This window comes from Solanum verrucosum, unplaced genomic scaffold (genome assembly GCF_900185275.1).
Source record: "Solanum verrucosum unplaced genomic scaffold, falcon-dt-bn FXZP01000278.1, whole genome shotgun sequence".
NCBI lineage: Eukaryota > Viridiplantae > Streptophyta > Magnoliopsida > Solanales > Solanaceae > Solanum > Solanum verrucosum.
The window spans coordinates 6,437,680-6,456,726 of NW_026020332.1; the positions used below are offsets into that span (position 1 = coordinate 6,437,680).

Below are 19,047 nucleotides of genomic sequence, written 5' to 3' on the forward strand. Positions count from 1 at the left end.
AAATCCAACCCGACTAACCTCTAACATCAACTCTGATCCAGCGAACTTCACCGGAGACCAAATCGCCGTCGATAATTATCGAGAGAAACTCGATCAATGAGGGGGAGGGAATGTAAAATGGGTATTCTAATCTAATTTCTAAGTTGGCTTTTTAAAAAATAAATAAAAAATATCTGCTTAATTTTAGGATAAGTTAGTGCTTCAAACCGCCATAATAGAACTAAAACTGTCCGTAAATAAATGACAAATGTGACGTTTTGATAAACTGCCGTAATATTAAGGATATTACGGCGCCTTTAGGAAACGCCGTCCAAAAACTGCCGTAATTACAAGTTTTTTTTTTTTTTTTAGTGTTTAATGTAATTAGCTCTTAACACTATGATATTTATGTAATTTTATAATATACCATATAGCACTTCATTAAAATTATTGTAGATGGTTAATATGTTAATCATTGTTGCCCATTTTGAAAAATAGTCAGCTACTTTGTTGACTTCTCTAAAATGGTGAGTGACACTAACATCATTCTTATTAATGCGAACGATAGTTTCTTTAAGAAATAATAATGATAATAATAATATTATAATAATAATAATTAAAAAAATAGTTTCTTCAATAATAGTCCTCAAGTTAAGGTTCTGAGAAGTCCTGCTTTGCATCAATGTCAACTATAATCTTGGAATCCATTTCAATACCGGAAACAAAGCATTGGCTGACCAACTCATTCCGGGTGGTATTACACAATAGCCTTATGCGATAGTAGCCCACCTTCTTGATCTCATGGCTGAATCAAAGTAAGAAGTATAGAAGGACTTTATGTTGGCCACGCAGATGACTCAAATGGATGAGTTGTCCAAAAAGATAGTGGGAATTGAAGTCCAATGCAAAAGGAAGGACCGATATGTCCCCCCTCATGAGTGAGGAAAGCCCAAGAACAATGCGGGTAAACGTGTAGAAGGAATGCTCTCAATCATTTTCAACAAGGTAAGTGAGCATGATAGGGTGCTGGAATAGATGAATGAGGATACAAAAAAATATTAAAAAAAACAGTGTAAATTATACATATTATTTTTGTGAGATTGTTTATTATTGTTATTGTCGTTAAAATAATTTATTTTATTTCTTTTCTTTTATTAGTAATGATAATGGACTATTTTCAGTTGTGTGATTTTTTCCCTTCGAAAAAAGATGGAATATTATTTTACATTAGTTATACATAGCATAAAAAAATATACCAAACAAGGTACTACTAATATACAAAGCTAGTTATTCTTTTCCAATATAGAAAATTTCCTTTAATTTTTTCCCTTAAAATATCCAAAAAATTTAAAATTGTATAATTTTTTTAATCTTGGAATCCATTTCAACATTAAGCAATAAATAAAAACTCAAAAATAACTTCAAACCCCTTAAAAAAGTTAAAACTCCAAACCCTAATTAACACATAAATATTGAAAATCTTACAAGAGGAACAAAAACAGACATAGTTATAAAGGGATAATTAGAATTGACATTTTTATAATATTTAGACAAGCTAGGCGAGATAAATGATATAGGTTGGTGATATTCACTCGCACGTTACTCATTTCCTCTCTCACACGTCGATGAACAAGTAAAATATTTTGAAAAAATGAGTTGGAATTTAATGAATTGCTTAGTTTACTGCCCCGAAATTGTGCAAATTAATTTTAAACAAACTTATTATACATAACCATATTAGTTACATAGTGAAATACTTGCTTTGAATTTGTGATAGAAGAATTTCCTAACAATCAATATATACAGAAAATATAAGGGATATCTAAAAAATAGTTTAGGCCATTAAATTACGATAATAAGTTCATATTTTTTTCAAAAAATCTTTTACGACATTCAAAAACACGTAGAAAATAAGAGAAAATGCTAGAAATGAAATTTTAATCCTTCATATTATCTATGAAAGATAAATCAGAGCACTCATCAATCCATTTGTCTGGATTCGAAATTATAGAATTATAACAAATTCTATTCAGATCAATTATTTAAATCAATTAAATTATAATTATTATTTTTTTCTAACTCATTTTCCATAAGGTTCGTACTTGCACAGGCTTGCCATCCTCTGATCTCGTTAACACATAATTGTCAGATTTAACAAGAAATAGAAATTCTAACTCAAAAAATAAACGTAGAAAAACTTTAAGTAGTAAATACCAAATCCTAACATATAAAGAGAACAACTAATATCAAGTGTTTCAATACCTATTTTCAAAATGTAGCAAAAAATGAAAATCCCAAGTTGAAAAATAACTTAGAAACCCTTCAAACCTATTAGTTGCTTCTAATTAAAGCTCAAATAAACATTGCATAGAAAAAAACAAGTAGAATAACCGGAAAATAACCATAATATAGCTTTGATGGAAGAGACTTAGTCTTCTACAACAAAATAAAAGATCAAATAACAACGATATCAAAGCTAAGGCCTTTTTGGGCAATAGCCATTGACCTTATTTAGTACAACAACAAAGGAAAAGATCAAATAACAACCATATTAAAGCAGCTAGTCCATTTTTCAGGCAAGAACTATATCTATATGCTTTAAAGGGTTTTCAACGTCACCTCCACCACCATGTTTGACAAATTCAGCGGGGGTCAGAAAACTAGCATGACAACTACAAACTATCTTTAGATCTTCTCTCCTCACAGACGAGTATAATAAGTATCCTTTAGTCTTCTTTCCATTTGGTCCATCATAAAAAACACAAGGCATGGAGTGCAAGAAGTTCCTCAGCTTCTCTCCAACTTCTTTAGCACTTTCCCCTGACAACACCCGTGATTTCTCATTAGTAATTTTGAGAAACTTGAAAAAGCTAATTGTTACCATTTTTCGTGAACTTACACTTATTTTTTAATTAAGTAAATAAAAAGTGCTTCAATGAAAGAATAAAAAGGATGAAATTTTTTATACATCCATTAGGTGGTTGTTGGGATTCAAGCTCGGTTAAATTTGAAGCAACACTTCTTTGTGATCCACTTGATTCACCTGAAAACAACAAAGAAGAATTTTCATTAGTTATTGATGATGAACGGTTCAATATCTTCAATTTTTTAGAGTTGAACTTTCAAATTACCGATCAACCCTAAATTCAGCTCCACATTCCTCAAGTTTTCTCTATTTTCTTCAGTTTTCTCCATGTTAGCAAAATCTAAAAAATGAGAGAGTTATTGAATTTCAAACTAAAAAATTATAAAATAGACATAGAGAAACTCCATAAAAGTTTCAGGGTGGAGAAACTATTAGGCCATTTGGGAGATTATAAAGAAGAAAATTCCAAGGTGTGAAGGTAGAAAAAATGTGAAGGGGTATTCCATTTCTGTGGGTTAAGTGAAATGAGAAAATACCATGACCAACGTGATTTAGAAATGACTTTGGAAATTGCTCCCAAAAAGTACCTGATCAAAAGTGACACATGTTATTTGTGAATTCATTTATTTATAAAAAAAAAATTACCACTTTAAAAAGAGGAAAAGGTTAATTAAATGTATTTTTCTACTTTATTTTATTGGATAAATTTATTAAATGTTATATTAGCTAATTATTTTTACTTTCGGCATTACTAATCTAAATAAGGTAAACAACGTAAATCTCACTAGTTAAGAATTTAATTATGTGCTTTTTCGTGAGTTTTTTTGAAAGTATATTTCGTGCAAAATTTTGGTCCCAATATACATGTATTTCGGATAAATGGGATTCACAATTAGTTGTAATTTATTCTAGATATATTATATTCAAGTGTATTCGCAAGGCTCTGACTCTCTCGTCTGCCTCTTTCCCTATCTGTACTACACAATGTATCTGAGAGCAAAAATATATGTATCTAGGTGTATCTAATTTGAATCTGATATTAAATTATTAATTAGTGAGATAGTACTGTGTACTTATTTCAAACTATAAGGAGAATAATTAGTTAATAAGGTATGAATGTTTGTGCAATTATGTCTTTTTTCAACTTAATACGATCCCTCTAGTCTAGTTAAGTGAATTGTTGGCATACGACACATTTTTAAGAAAAATAGTTTAGTACATAACTAATTAAAATGCTACTTTCCACTATTATTATTTAGACTATTTTTGAACTATTCTCCTATAAAATGTATTAGTTAAGAGCCTCATTAAATGAAGGATAACTATGAAAAATGTCCCAACAATTCTCTTAAACTTCGAACAATTCACTTATTTTAAATTATAAAAAAAATTCTCAACAATTCACTTAATAAAGATTAGAGAAAATAATATATATCTTGTTTAACAAATTCTCATAAATTGGCCACAATGATTTTGTGTTAATGGTGTTGGAGTTAATGAGTTTAAGGGTTTCTGAATTAGGATTGCTTGCTAAACTTGAAAAATAATGTGTTAAAAGTTATTTTATTTATATTTTAGGATTTAGGATTAAATAATTTAAAATATTCTTACTTAAATTTTCAAGTTACGTAGTTAAATCCAACTTAAATTCTTTTTATTTGATTTAGAGATTAAGAGGCGGAGGAAGAAGAGGAACGTATCTAACGTATCAAAAGATTAATGGAATTAGTGGAAGCCAAGAAGGATCCTTATATAAAGTTGTTGGTGAGCAGTGAAGAAGCGAAAAAAAGGTCAAATAAAAAAAATATATAAGGTGGCGCGGAAGAAAGTGAAGTTAGCAGTTATATATATTGGCGCTAAAATGTAACTTTTAAACACTTGTATGGAGAACTTCTTCTTTTTTTTTGCTTGAAAAGGGTGTTTATTTAATTATATATATATATATATATATATAATATGAATTCATACAAGGTCGGTGGCCTGAAGCATTACAATCAAACGGAATACTTGCTAAGTTACCAACAAAATAATTAAAATCATCCGATATTAATAGGGACAAGTTCTTCCTATCAAAAGTGGCTCCCTCATTATCAGCATCGATGGTCTTCGAGACAAACGATGGTGGCGCTGTCCATTTCATAAAATATATGTCCTCTGTTAGTTTTACTGCTTCTTTAACTATCATATCAGCCAACTGATTCTGCTCTATGTAGCTATTGCTGATGATCTGTGGGTTCCCCAACTTTTGGAGTAACTCCCTGCATCTAAAAATTGTGTTAGTGATTTAGTCACAACCTTTATAGATAATGTTTATGATAACTGATGAGTCTGTATCAATTTGGATAGGTGAGATACATATTCTAGCTGCCATTCTAAGCCCTAGTAATAAGGCTAGTTGCTCTAAGTGTAGTAATAACATTAACTTTTGCTGAGAATCTTTCTATCCAAGAGCCCCTACAATCTCGTATTACTCCTCCTGCCTCCCCCCCCCCCCCCTTTTGAAGAGTAATTGTAAGAGCCGTCAGTTTTTAGCTCAAGCCAAATTCTGGGGGTAGCCACTTCTATTTAGGCTTTAAATTGCTGTTATTTTTTTCTTTTTTGCCTAGATAGTAGAATTCTACAACTTTATCTAAAGGTGTAGCTGTTAGGATGTCCTCTTTTTTTCTGTTATGGTAGTTGTGAGTTTCTATTCAACCATATGCACCATATATAAAAAGGAAAGGAATATTTCCATTCGATGTTGTTGTGAATGTTGAAGTTCTTGATATTTTTAATGATAGTAAGCCAATCTATTTCTCTACCATTGAGAATAGGTTGTAGAAATTGTAGCATACCTAACTTATCTCACAACTGGATAGCTTTAGTGCATTTAATGAAGATTTGTGTATTAGTATCCATTTCCCCGCAAATAGTACAGGTTGGGCTAATGTTGATCCCAATCGAGTGTAGATGGTGGCAAGTCGGTAGTCTCCTATAATAACTTATCTAGAGGAAGAACTTGATTTTATTAGGGCACTGGAGTTTTTAGATCTAGTTAAGATCTTTAAGGGGTGGATGATTAATGTTATTTTTACCCTTTATATTATGGTACACTGATGAGGTACTGAATATTCCATTCGTTGTTATAGCCCAAGTAAGTTTGTCTACTGGGTTCGAGATGTTAGGAATAATTATTTGTTTGATTTTTTGACGGACACTTAGAGGAAGAGGTAATGTATATTTTCCAAGTTCGACAACCCATCTACGATGATGCTATTGACTGTCCTCTCCGATTCCTTAAGGAGGAAGGGGGCCACTAAGAAGGTTCCTTAGAGTTGGAGAATTTGGAACCCATGGATTTGTCCAGAAGTTGATTTGATTTTTGTCCCCTAATATCCAGTGGAGGCATTCTTTGCACTCCTCCCAGCCTTTTATTATGTTTTTTCATATTGGGCTTATTCATTTTCTATGTATAGAATCATCTCTAAGTCCCTTGGATTCGGTGTAAACAACAAGAATAGCATTTGCCCATAGAGTCCTGGGGTTCTTAAAGAGTCTCCACGTTAGTCGTCCTAGCATAGCTTTTATTCTTGATGTTGCACCTCTGAACACCTAGACCACCTTCTTGTTTGCTCTTAGTAACTATATCCCAGTTGATGAAGTGCAACTTCTTTTTAACATTTGTGGAGCCCCAGATAAAATTTCGTTGAATTCAATCTACCCTTTTGGTTATGTTGGTAGGTAGCTTAGCTAGTTGCATCATGTAAATCGGAATGTTATTAAGGGACAACTTAGCTAGGATGATTCTTCCCGCACGTTAAGAAAATTTGTTTTCCAACCGGTGAGTTGGATTGTAAGTTATCTATATTGAATTGGAAGACGCGTGTTTAGGATTTAAGATTTAGGGTTTAGATAGAGGAAGAGATATGAAAGTGTATAGGCTCGTCAAGTAAAAGAGAGGGGGATCCGAGATCTAAACTAAGTGAAGTATATTAAAGACAAGAAAATCATGGAATTGATGGAAAAGACACACATGCATAAAGGGGAGCTAAATCTAAGATTAAAAACATATACCAACTTATCAATATTTATATTATAAATACAAAAAAAAAAAAGTGATAAAATGATATATTTTTTAGCATCATCAACTACTAATAACATAAGATTTTCCTAGTTTAATGTCACCTTCATTTGTTACATCAATCAAATTTTACAAAATACATAATTTATTATTGACATTGAACATCACCCCCTCACTGTTGTGCCTCACCATTATTCTTATTGTCTTAACTTGAGTCCGCAGCCTAAAGGGCAAAAAAAATTAACAAAAATTTCAAAAAGGCATATCAAATTTTGTTTTAACCAAAGGGGCAAAATCGTTGGTGGAGTAGCGATTTTGTTTTAATGCCGTTACTCCGTTAAACAATCAAAATCGCTACTCCACTAGCGATTTGCTCATTTGGTTAAAAAAAAAATTGATGTGCCCTTTTAGAATTTTTGTCAATTTTTTGTGCCCTTTAGGCTCCGGACTCGTCTTAAGTTTGTCCCATTTTTAGTATATCCAATTATCTTTCAGTTATAAAAGATTGTTCCTTTCACAAAAAATAAATTCGACACGTTCAAATCACTTGTTGATTTACTTTAATCTCTAGCACCATCAAAAAAGTTTATTTTTCTTATTCCATCTAGTAAGAGTTGTTTTATGTTGAAATTTGATATTCAACTCTGACTTACCTCTGACCTTAAGAGTACGGCTTCTTCATAATCAAATTTAGGATACTAAAAATAAAATTATTTGAGAGTGATTCATGACTAGACTGTTAGATTTTTTTCTTGGGATTGTCGTGTAATTCATAATTACATTAATTTTCGAATAAGGAATCAAGCAATGAAACACAATAAATGAAAAAAAAAATTAATATCATCAATCAGTTCATCCCAAAATTCTAAATTACATATATAAAATTCCACCCTTAAATCCTAAATTATAAATTTATTGGGACTCAAAAACCTAGAAAAATCATCCATATATTCAAACATAAAAAATAGCAACACAACACAATAAACAACTAATAATATATGTATTAATTACCACATAATTGTCAGATTTAGCAAGATCAAATAAAAGTCGTAATTTGGAAATAAACTTAAAGTAGTCTAAAACACTTAACAATAAACCCTAACACATAAAGAACATAATTAATTTAAGGAGTTTCAACACGTACTTTCAAAATCTATTAAGAAATGAAAATCCTAAGTTAAAAAGAAATCTTACAAACCCTTAAAAGAGTTAACCCCAAACCTTAATTAACACATAAATACTACAAATCTTACGAGAAATAATAAAATATTACATAATCAAAAGGGATGATTAGAAAATGACACCTCTACGACATTTAAATAAGGCGAAATGCATAATATTAAATTTGGAAATACTTACTTCCTCGTAACTTTCTCATGGAATAATATTAAGTGAGAAAATAAATAAGAATTTAATGGGTTATTTAGTTTATTGGGTCGGCCTTCGGAGTCAAGATTTTAAAAAATAAATTATAATGATAGTTTGATGTAAAATCAGGCATTTGGGTAAAATCCTAGAATTAAGGAAAAAAAAGAGTTGTTAAAGACAGTACTTTAGAAGTAAATCACGTGTATAACAACTCTTAAGTATTTAACGTATCACTGATCCAAAAAAAATACTTTTTTTAAAAAGATTCTTTCCATTTATGTAAAAGGATAAAATAATTAAATATGATATGAATACATGTCTAATTAGGTAATTTCCTTTAGAAAAATGGGTTGAAATTTAAATGGGTTATTTAGTTCGATGGGCCGAATCCTAGACTGCAAATATATTTGTTAAGTTTATTTTACTAAGAAGAATGGAGATAAAATATACTTTATTGGCTCTAAAAAAGGAATAAAGCCTTATTTCTCTATAAATTTTTGGGCACAAAAATATACAATTTGAATCACATTTTAATTTTTTTAGAGCATATTCACAATTACTTTTCATTTCTCGAATAAGGAATGAAGAAATGAAATCTACATTATAATAAAAGATAAAAAGAAAAACCTAATATCGTCAATTAGTTCATCTCTAAACCCTAAACCGCATATGTAAAATCTACCTTTAAATCCTGACTCAAAATTTATTTGGACTCGGAAACGTAGAAAAATGAATGCATTTGCAAAACATAAAATATAACAACCAACTCAATATACAACTCTTTTTTTAAAAAACCAAAATCATTCGCTTGCGATACCCCTAACATGGAGTCAATTCCCTAAATGGTCACCCAAATTTAGGGAATTGCCTTGAAATATCATTTATGTTTCATTTAGGATCAAAATATCACTCAACTTTCACTATTTTCCTCTAAATATACTTACCACTTCAAAAGCCCCGGCATGCCATGTCGTTGAAGCCTTTTTTTTTAATAATAGACTTATTTAATTCATCAAACTCAATTAACTAAAATAATGATCTTACTATTTTGAATATATATATATATATTAGTTTATTGAGAAGAAATTTTCATACTTCAAAATCTTTTATCATAATTAACTTTTTTATTTTTATGCTACTTACTATAATGTCATCAATTTTGAATACTTATACACATATATTCAAAAAAAATATTGATATAAAAATCACTGATGAAAATTAAATTAAAAACAAAAGTTAAATAATAAATTTCTCCTTTTTACCAACTATTTTGTCAACCTTACAAATTTATTTGAATACTTTTATGAAAAAAAATTACTTAAAAAACTTCAAATAATTTACTTAGAGATTTAAAAAATTCTCAGGTAACAATTGCACACAAAAAAAATTCATTGAATTTTGTTTGGTAGAAAAATATGAAGGAATTAGATATTTTTAAAGTGTTCTTTTCTAATCTTCATAAATTCTAACGTAATTTATATATTTGTTTTGTAGAGGCATAAGTTTAATGAATTAAATAGGTTTTGTTTTTTTAAATGATGATTTAATGACATGACATATCAACTAGAATAGAAGGAGACTTTTAAGGTATTTAGTATTATTTTTTTTTTGGGAAAAAAACTTAGTAATAATTTTATTCACTTTCTATTTTTTTTTTTATAAATATTGTAAGCATGAATTTCAAAGTACACAATTAATTCTATTGTAATAGTTAATTGACATTTAATATTATTGATTCATTATACAATTTATGATTAATTGATGTAAGTTGACATTTATGAATGATTTGTATACCAATTTTTTTTTTAATATATGTGTTTATAAGTATTCAAAATTGATGACAATATAGTATATTTTAAAAACCTATTTTTTCATACCATAAAATAAAAAAAGTTTAATTATGATAAAAGATTCTTTAGTATGAAATTTTTTTCTTAATAAACAATTTTTTTAAAGAAAAAATAATAAGATTATTATTTTAGTTAAATGAGTTTGATGAATTAAATAAGTCTATTGTTTTAAAAAAGACTTTAATAACATGGCATGCCAACTAGGAGAGAGAGTAAAGTTTTTAAAGAATTAAGTATATATGAAGGAAAATAGTGATAGTTGGGTGGTATTTTGGTCCTAAGTGAAATATAAATGATATTTCAAGACAATTCTCCAAACTTGAGTGACCATTTAGGGAATTGACTCCCTAACATGTACAACTAACAACATATATTATATATTAACACAAAAAATATTATCAGACTTAGCAAAATATAAAATTCTAACTCAAAAAATAACTTAGGATTTGGTGTAAGTTGTTTTGGGGTTTTATAAAGAAAACAACTAATATCAGGTGTTTCAATACGTGCTTCAACATTTAGCAAGAATTGATCACTCTTTAAGTTGAAAAATTACTTTAAAAAGTTAAACTGCACAAACATTAATTAACACATAAATATTAAAAATCTTAACCAATTAAAAAAAATGAAAACCAATTATAATGATAATTTAATGTGAAATCAGGCGTTTGAGGGAAACCCTAAGTTAAGTTTATATTTGTTAAGTTCATTAACCACGAAAATAAAAATTCCTGGATAGCATATCAAATACTAATAAAAACATACAAATAATGAAAGTAGAGAAGTATATTTGACACTTTTTCCTATTTCATATAATAAAATTAATAAATAAAACAAATAATCTAACATTAAATTGATTCGTTTAAATTATTTTTCGAGACAAGTTAAGCAGGTATATCATCATCAACAACAAAAAAATCTAGTATAATTTCGTAGGTGGAGTATAATATTAAATAGCTACCTGGTGTCAGTTCTACCAAGAAAATGTACCCCTGATCATTGTGATCAGAGCAAGACAGAATCTTCTAAGATTAAAGCCCATTCATTGAACATCAAACCAATAATGAGAGCAATCACCCAGTGGATCTTTGTCCATGAGCAGTCCCTTTAATGGATATATATATACTCCCTCCGCTTAAAAAAGAATGACGTACTTTTTTTTAGCCTGTTTAAGAAAGAATCGATTTTTTTTTTATAACATTTCAACTTCATTTTTTCACATGACATGTTTAAGGCTAGATTAAATAACATTTTGAAATCACTTTAATTTAGGATCACAAAATTAAAAAGTATACTTTAGTTTCTTAAATTTCGTATAAGTCAAATTAGGTCATTCTTTTTTAAACGGAAGAAGTAATTCATCTCCAACTCTAAAAGGGGACAACATGCAAGCTAAGGCTTGCCTGGTATCAGAAATATTTTGTTGAATAGAAACTATTTGTTGCTTCCAATTAAGCCAAAAATGGTGATGCATAGCAAAACAAAACAAGCGGGATGCCGGAAAAAAAACCTTATTTATTATCTTAGATAGGAGGAACTTAGTCCTGTACAACCACAAGGAAAGATGAAATAACAACGACAACATCAAAGCTAATGCCTTTTTGGGCAAAATAGCCATTGAAGTTAGTCGGTACAACAACAAAAGGAAAGATTACATAACAACGATATTAAACCTAATACAGTTTTTCGGGCAATAGCCATTGTCACTACAAAGCTTAATTAATTAATTAGGATCGATAGTTATAAGCTTTAAAGGGTTTTCAACATCACCTCCACCAGCATGTTTGACAAATTCAGCTGGGGTCAGAAAATGACCATGACAAATACAAACAATCTTCACTTCTCCTCCCTTCTTATACGCGTATAAGAATCCTTCAGTCTTCTTTCCATTTGATCCATCACCTTTGGTGGAAACACCAGGCATTTTGAGCAAGAAGTTTCTGAGTCCCTCTTTCCCCGAAAAGTCGGGTGATTGCTGATCATTAGTAGCTTCGATAGCTGCTACTATCAGATGCTGCATTTGCTCCAATGTGCCACTGGCTGGAGGTATCGCATTAGAACTACCACTTGCACCTGCAATGGAAGTGTCATTAACTGAAGAAAAAAAAAAATTATTTCTTAGTTTTACACAAATAAATCAATTTAATAAAATGAACGAATAATTAATTAAATGGAACAACACAATTGAATTTTCGATTACCTTGATTAGGTAGCTGTTGTGGAGTTTCAAAACCAGTTTCACTTGAACCAACACTTCCTTGAGATCCAGATCCACCAGATGACGGCCAAGAAGAGGTTCCATTCACTTCATTTTCCTCAACAACTATAACATTCTTCAGTTTATCCCACCTCTTTTGCTTCGCGTCCCGGCGCATCTGCGTCTGGAAGTCCCTCCTTTCCTTCCAGTCCATCTCAGTCTCCATTGGCGGCAACGAGGCCGTCCTCATAGTTGAAAATGGATCATTATTACTTTGCATCCACTCCTCCTCAGTCTCCATTGGTGGCAACGAAGCAGTCCTGTTAACAGAAAATGGATCACTCCTTTTCATCCACTCGATTTCAGTCTCCATTGGCGGCAACGAAGCTGTCTTCATAATTGAAAATGGATCATTCATTTGTCTCCAGTACTCCATCTCAGTTTCCATCCTTCGCCTCCACTCGATTTCAGTCTCCATCTGTTGCCTCCACTCCATTTCAGTCTCCATCCGTTGCCTCCACTCCATTTCAGTCTCCATCGGAAACGAAGACGTCCTGGTAACAGAAAATGGATCATTCCTTTTCCTCCAATCTACTTCAGACTCCATCGGCAACGAATACGTCTTCATAATTGAATACGGATCATTCCTTTGCCTCCAGTCAATTTCAGTCTCCATCGGCAACGAAGACGTCCTGGTAACAGAAAATGGATCATTCCTTTTCCTCCAATCTACTTCAGACTCCATCGGCAACGAATACGTCTTCATAATTGAATACGGATCATTCCTTTGCCTCCAGTCAATTTCAGTCTCCATCGGCAACGAAGACGTCCTGGTAACAGAAAATGGATCATTCCTTTGCCTCCAGTACTCCATTTCAGTCTCCATCGGAGACCTGGTAACAGAAAATGGATCATTACTTTGCCTCCACTGCATTTCAGACTCCATCGGCAACGAAGACGTCTTCATAATAGAAAACGGATCATTCATTTGCCTCCACTCAGCCTCAGTCTCCATGGGCAGCGAAGCAGGCCTGATGACTGAAAATTGAAAATCATTCACATTTCTATTACTGTTATTATAACCAGAATGCTCACCATTAGCCATTGACGAAGAATGGTTCTGTATCTTCGATTTTTTCGAAGAAGCCCCAAAACCACTCAGCCCTAAAGTTAGCTCTACGCTTACATCCTCTACAATCCTTTTTCCTTTGTCTTGATAATTAGCTCTCTCCATGTTAGCAAAAACTAAAAAATCAACAAAGCTATTGAATTACAAACTTAATAGGAAAAAAAAACTCTATAAAAGTATGAAATTCACTTTCATTGATGAATGCTTGGAGAAACCTTCAGGCATTTGGGAGATTATAAAGGAAAAAATTTCAGGTGTGAACAGCAGGAAAAACGTGAAGAGGTATTCATTTCCGTGGGTGTAAGTGAAAATGACGAAATAGCCCCTTGCTACGTGGTTTAAGAAGGGAGTTTGGAAATTGAACCAAAAACACAATTTAGCTAGAGTCTAAATAAGAAGTAACCGACTAAAAATGACACCTGTCCGTTGTAATTATCTACTGAGAAACAGAATCGAACTTGAAACGTGTCTGGAAAATCACTGCATGTAAATTTGCGAAAAATTTGCACTTTCACACTACGGATGTGAAAAATATTATTTATGCATTTCGATGTTGATTTGAAAGTTTTTTTTGGGCAAATTTTATTAAATGTTATATTATCTGATTGTTTTTTGGGCAAATTTTATTAAATGTTATATTATCCGATTATTTTAACTCCCGGTATTATTGAATTGTTGAGACCTTTTTTCATAGTTTAAAATAGTGAATTGTTCCAAGTTTAAAATAATTGTTGATTTTTTTTCTTTATATTTACACTTTTTTGTAATAACGTTCTTAATTACCTTACGTTTATAAGGAGACTAATTTAAAAATAATCAAAAGAGTAATAATGAAAAGTAGTAACTGTTAAGGAATGTGACATACTCTAACAATTTACTTAATATGGACTCAAGGAAGCGATAAATATGTCTCGTTTAATGATTTCCCACAAATTAGTCGCAGTGGTTTGGAGTTAACAAGTATACGATTTTCTGAGTTATATTTTTTAGATAAAAAAAAAAAGTATATGTATTTTGATTGATTCTTGAATATCAAATAATAATGATTTTATTTCTACGAGTATCCATGAATATATATGAATTTAAATTTGACAGTTCACATTTTATTAATGAGAATATGTGCCTATGAAAGATATAAATGCTAAGTTCGATTTTTGATATTGAAGATATCCATGTTATATTGTCTATCCTAATTTTCATTACAGTCTAATAGTAGGTTAATGTAAATGTAAATGAAAATATTATTATTCTGATCTCTTATTTTTTATAAATATTATCAATACATATAATAATAACTTAAAATATATATATGTAGCTATTGAACAACTGATCATTGTGGCTATTTCTTTTGGAAAAGAAAATTATGAAATAGTAGACGATGATCAAATTGTTGGGTTCTGAAGGTGATCTTGGCGTCATGCGGAAGCCTACAATTGCAAATTATATGAGGATAAATTAGACGACACATAAAACTATACTAAAAGACATAATATTATTATATGATATGACCAATTGGCCTACATAATTAAAAACTAATAAAAAGACATTAAAACTATAGAGAGAAAATCTCCCCACAAACAAAACTCTTAAATGTCTACATTGTGGATGTTATTGTGTTCTGCTATGAGAATATGGATCTTCAATTTATCGATCTCCAAACTTTCCTCTAAGGAAAGAATAAACCAAATATGAAAGAAAATTATATTTTCCTTTCAGAAAAAATTCAAGCATTTATGGTAATACTTTGACTTTTCTTTAAGGAAAAAAATAAACTTCAAATAAGATAAGAAAATTAGGGCAAAACCCTAACAAATTTCCCCATTTGTCTGGATGTTCTTCATAAAACTTGATCCCCTTTCTTCATACAATCTTCATGTATCACTGCTACGTACCATGGTTAAAAATTGATATGAGTTAAAAGTTGAGCCCTGTGTTAAAAGTTACAAGCAGGGTTGAAAGTGGAGCTCATGAGTTAAAAGTAATATGCATGAGTTGAAAGTGGAGCTCATGCGTTAAAAGTAAGATACATGAGTTAAAAGTGGAGCTTATGCGTTAAAAGTAAGATGCATGAGTTAAAAGTGGAGCCCGAGCAGGGGTTGAAAATTGATTTTGTTTTTAAGGATGGATCGGAGCAGCAGGATTGTTGAAAATATATTTGAAATTTCCCCACATGTAGTAGCACAAAAATACTCATTATCATCAAATTTGTTGCAAATTGATTTGAAAGTACTTGAGTCTGTCTTCAACCTCATTGAACCATAGGATCATCGGATCATCGGATCGTTGGACCATGTGTCCTGATACCACTTGTTGGGTTCGAAAGGGTGATTAGGGCGTCATGCGGAAACTTACAATTGCAAATCATATGAGGATAAATTAGACGATACATAAAACTATACTAAAATACATAATATTATTATATGATACGACCAATTGGCCTACATAATTAAAAACTAATAAAAAGACATTAAAATTGTAGAGAGAAAATCTCCCCACAAACAAAACTCTTAAATGTCTACATAATGGATGTTATTGTGTTCTGCTATGAGAATATGAATCTTCAATTTATAGATCTCCAAACTTTCCTCTAAGAAAAGAATAAACCAAATATGAAAGAAAATTATATTTTACTTTCAGAAAAAATTCAAGAATTTATGGTAATACTTTGACTTTTCTTTAAGGAAAAAAATAAACTTCAAATACAGTAAGAAAATCAGGGGAAAAAACCCTAACCCAAATTAGGTCATTATAAATTTTGTTAATAATCAGTTTAATGTTCAGTTCAATGTTATAAACCTATAGAGGATATTAAGTTAAGTGTTGGTGTTCATAATATAATCCAACACAATGAGTCACTTTTAATTAGAGGTAGGTGAATCCCTTGGCGACTCACTCTATCTTTGTGATGTGAATTTTTTAATTCATATGTTCAGACCTAAATAACAATATATTTAATATAATTTCATAAGTATAACTAAAAAAGGATAGAATACACACAAAATTTACTTTTATCTTTACGTGATAAAAAGTTATTTCTGATAAACCAAAAAGGAAAAATTCAAAACGTATGTGTAAAAACCTAAATATCAATTATTCAAAGCATCTGTTTCATTAGTACTCTTTCATTTTGATATTTGAATGATGAGAAAAGGACAACAACAAAAAAATACAATATGTTTTTTATATTTTATTTTATATATATATATATATATGTAACAAAACCCCATAGGCATATTAGTTTATTCAAATAAAATAATAATAATACTTGGGATTCGATTGATGTTTTATGATTGGTACCGTACTCAACTTATTCTATCTTACATGTCATAGTCCTAGAACACATCCATTTTAATTCTTATATAATCCGTTGACTGAATTCTTATTATAATAATAACCATATGATATACTAGCTTATTTTATAGAATTTTTTTTGAGATACAATCACTAAAAAAAAAAAAGGTTACTTTTTTTCTGACTAAGAGTATCAGTTGTCAGCTAAAAATATCAACAGTAGTTTTACTAATTTTCTAAATATAAATATTCAAACACATGTCTCATCGAGTGCGATTATATTAATCCAAATAATAAATTGGTTGGTCAAATTTTCGGATGGTAAAAAATGTATTTATTTCTTTAAAAAAAGTATTTTAAATTTTTTTCTAAAAGTGTATGATCAAATTTTGGGGGAAAAAATAAGTGTTTCTGGAGAAAAGTATAGGCTAAAAATTAGAACATTTTCCATAAAAGCACTTTGAAAAAAATGCAAGCATTTTTATAAATTTGGTAAAACACTAACGGCTTCTCACCGAAGATTTTTAGTAAAATACTTTTCTTAAATTTGGCTAAACACTTTTTAGTTGCTAAAAGTATTTTTTAAATTGATTGGTCAAACACAAATTGCTTCTCACAGAATATTTTCTTTTTTAGAAAAACAATACTAGAAAATAAAAATTCAAAATTAATTAATTTTAATAGTTTGATCAAACAAGTTCCAAGCTTCGGTCCTACTTTATCATATTATCTGTATATTAAGGTTTTTATTATACCTTTAAAGAAAAATATGTAATAACATTAATCATAATAAGTCTAGAGGAATCTTATTAGCTCAATTCAGTTGGTTGGTTATCTAAAATTTTACTTTATCAGTGAAGATTCGATTTTTCACCTTGTATTTTTCTTCCCTACACTCAATTTAAATAAAATTAAATCATATAAGTCTAAATACACACTGAATTAATACTTCACTAGTAAAATAATCCTCATTTTATTAAATTATATTGAGTATATTATTATTATTATTATGATACAAATAACGATGATTGATCATGGAAAAAAATTAAAGCTTATTTTATCTTTTTCAATTTTAAAATAAGTTCAATTTGCTAAAGCTATTAGCCAAATAATATGATTAGGACTAAAGATGTTGGAACTTAGTTTTATAATAACGTCGAGTTGTCCACTTTCGGTTCGATAAAATGACACTATTGTTTCTTTCAAGGAAAAAGACATAAATTTTTCCTAAGCTTGTTTTGAAAAATCAATTACTTGTTAGATTTATTACACATATTTATTATTTAAAAATAAATTTAATATTATTTTAAAACGTGTAATGCCATTCTTATAATATGTGATATATTACACTGGTTGCTACCTCAACACTATGTCAGCACCACATCAGAAACTATATTCTTTTATATTTTTTTTGTTTTCTTTTCTTTGTAATTAACTTTTCTTTTAGTAATTCTATATTTTATACTAATTAATTCCTAATTAATTTATTTTTTTCATCAATAAATCCCACCCACTTTATCTCTAGTCTTGCCAGAAAAATTATTCATTTCAACTTATACCACAATTTTCTTCGTCTTCTCCGCCAAAGAACACCCAACTCATCACCACCACAACCCTACCTTCACAACGGCGTTCCCTCTTCTTTTCCAACAAACTAGTAGCCACCAAACAACCACCAGAAAACAGCCACCCAAAACTTCAAATCAATCATCAACAAACACCGAATGCGACCCCTTTTCCTTGTCCCTTTTTTAATTTACTTTTTTTGGTTTATTTTGCAGATGTTCTGACGAGCTCAAAGCTTCAGTCATGACTCTAATGACGTTCCAATGAGTTTTGCACTTCCAGATCTGAACAACTAACAAATAATCACAACAATCAACACCACCAGACTATAGTTGTTGTGATGCTTTGAGGTTGTGAAGTGTAAGGAGGATTCTCATTTTTTATTCCTTTTTTAAACTTTAATTTTCCTAACTCGGGTGTTACTTTTTTTGTTATTTTTTTTCATTTCAATTTTAGGGGTGAATAAATTTACTTTTAAGTAGTTTAGATGTGTAATAGACCGATATGATAATTCAATTGAGTAACTGAATTTTCTAGATAAATTCAAAGAGAATCTATGCATTTTCCTAATTTATAAGTAAAACCTCGTGACTTGAGTTGTATGAGTGCAAATTTGCATGTGTGGTCTTAGGGAGGAGTGCTAGTATGAAGAATCCCATTAAAGTATAATATTTTTTTAAAAAAAAATTAAGAAATCTTTTAAAATAAGATATATGCCCCTATTTAGAAATCGAGCTAGGT

General features: G+C 30.0%; 1 protein-coding gene across 1 annotated transcript; it reads right to left on the bottom strand.

Moving 5' to 3' along the window:
• Nucleotides 1–2,500: 2,500 nt before the first annotated feature.
• Nucleotides 2,501–3,174, bottom strand: LOC125836589 (ninja-family protein AFP3-like). Its single transcript, XM_049515776.1, has 3 exons — nt 3,120–3,174; nt 2,948–3,037; nt 2,501–2,799 (listed from the first exon to the last, which is right to left on the bottom strand). Exons 1-3 carry the CDS (start codon nt 3,172–3,174, stop codon nt 2,552–2,554), a joined length of 393 nt encoding a protein of 130 aa, XP_049371733.1. The 3' UTR covers nt 2,501–2,551.
• Nucleotides 3,175–19,047: the final 15,873 nt, after the last annotated feature.

What these genes read in the sequence shown, in the direction of transcription:
- LOC125836589 (XM_049515776.1), bottom strand. Translation starts at nt 3,174, where the DNA reads ATGGAGAAAACTGAAGAAAATAGAGAAAACTTGAGGAATGTGGAGCTG. An exon ending in GAATGTGGAGCTGAATTTAG is followed by an intron (nt 3,038 to 3,119) that starts GGTTGATCGGTA and finishes ATGAAAATTCTT; the next exon opens with CTTTGTTGTTTTCAGGTGAA. An exon ending in CCAACAACCACCTAATGGAT is followed by an intron (nt 2,800 to 2,947) that starts GTATAAAAAATT and finishes GGGTGTTGTCAG; the next exon opens with GGGAAAGTGCTAAAGAAGTT.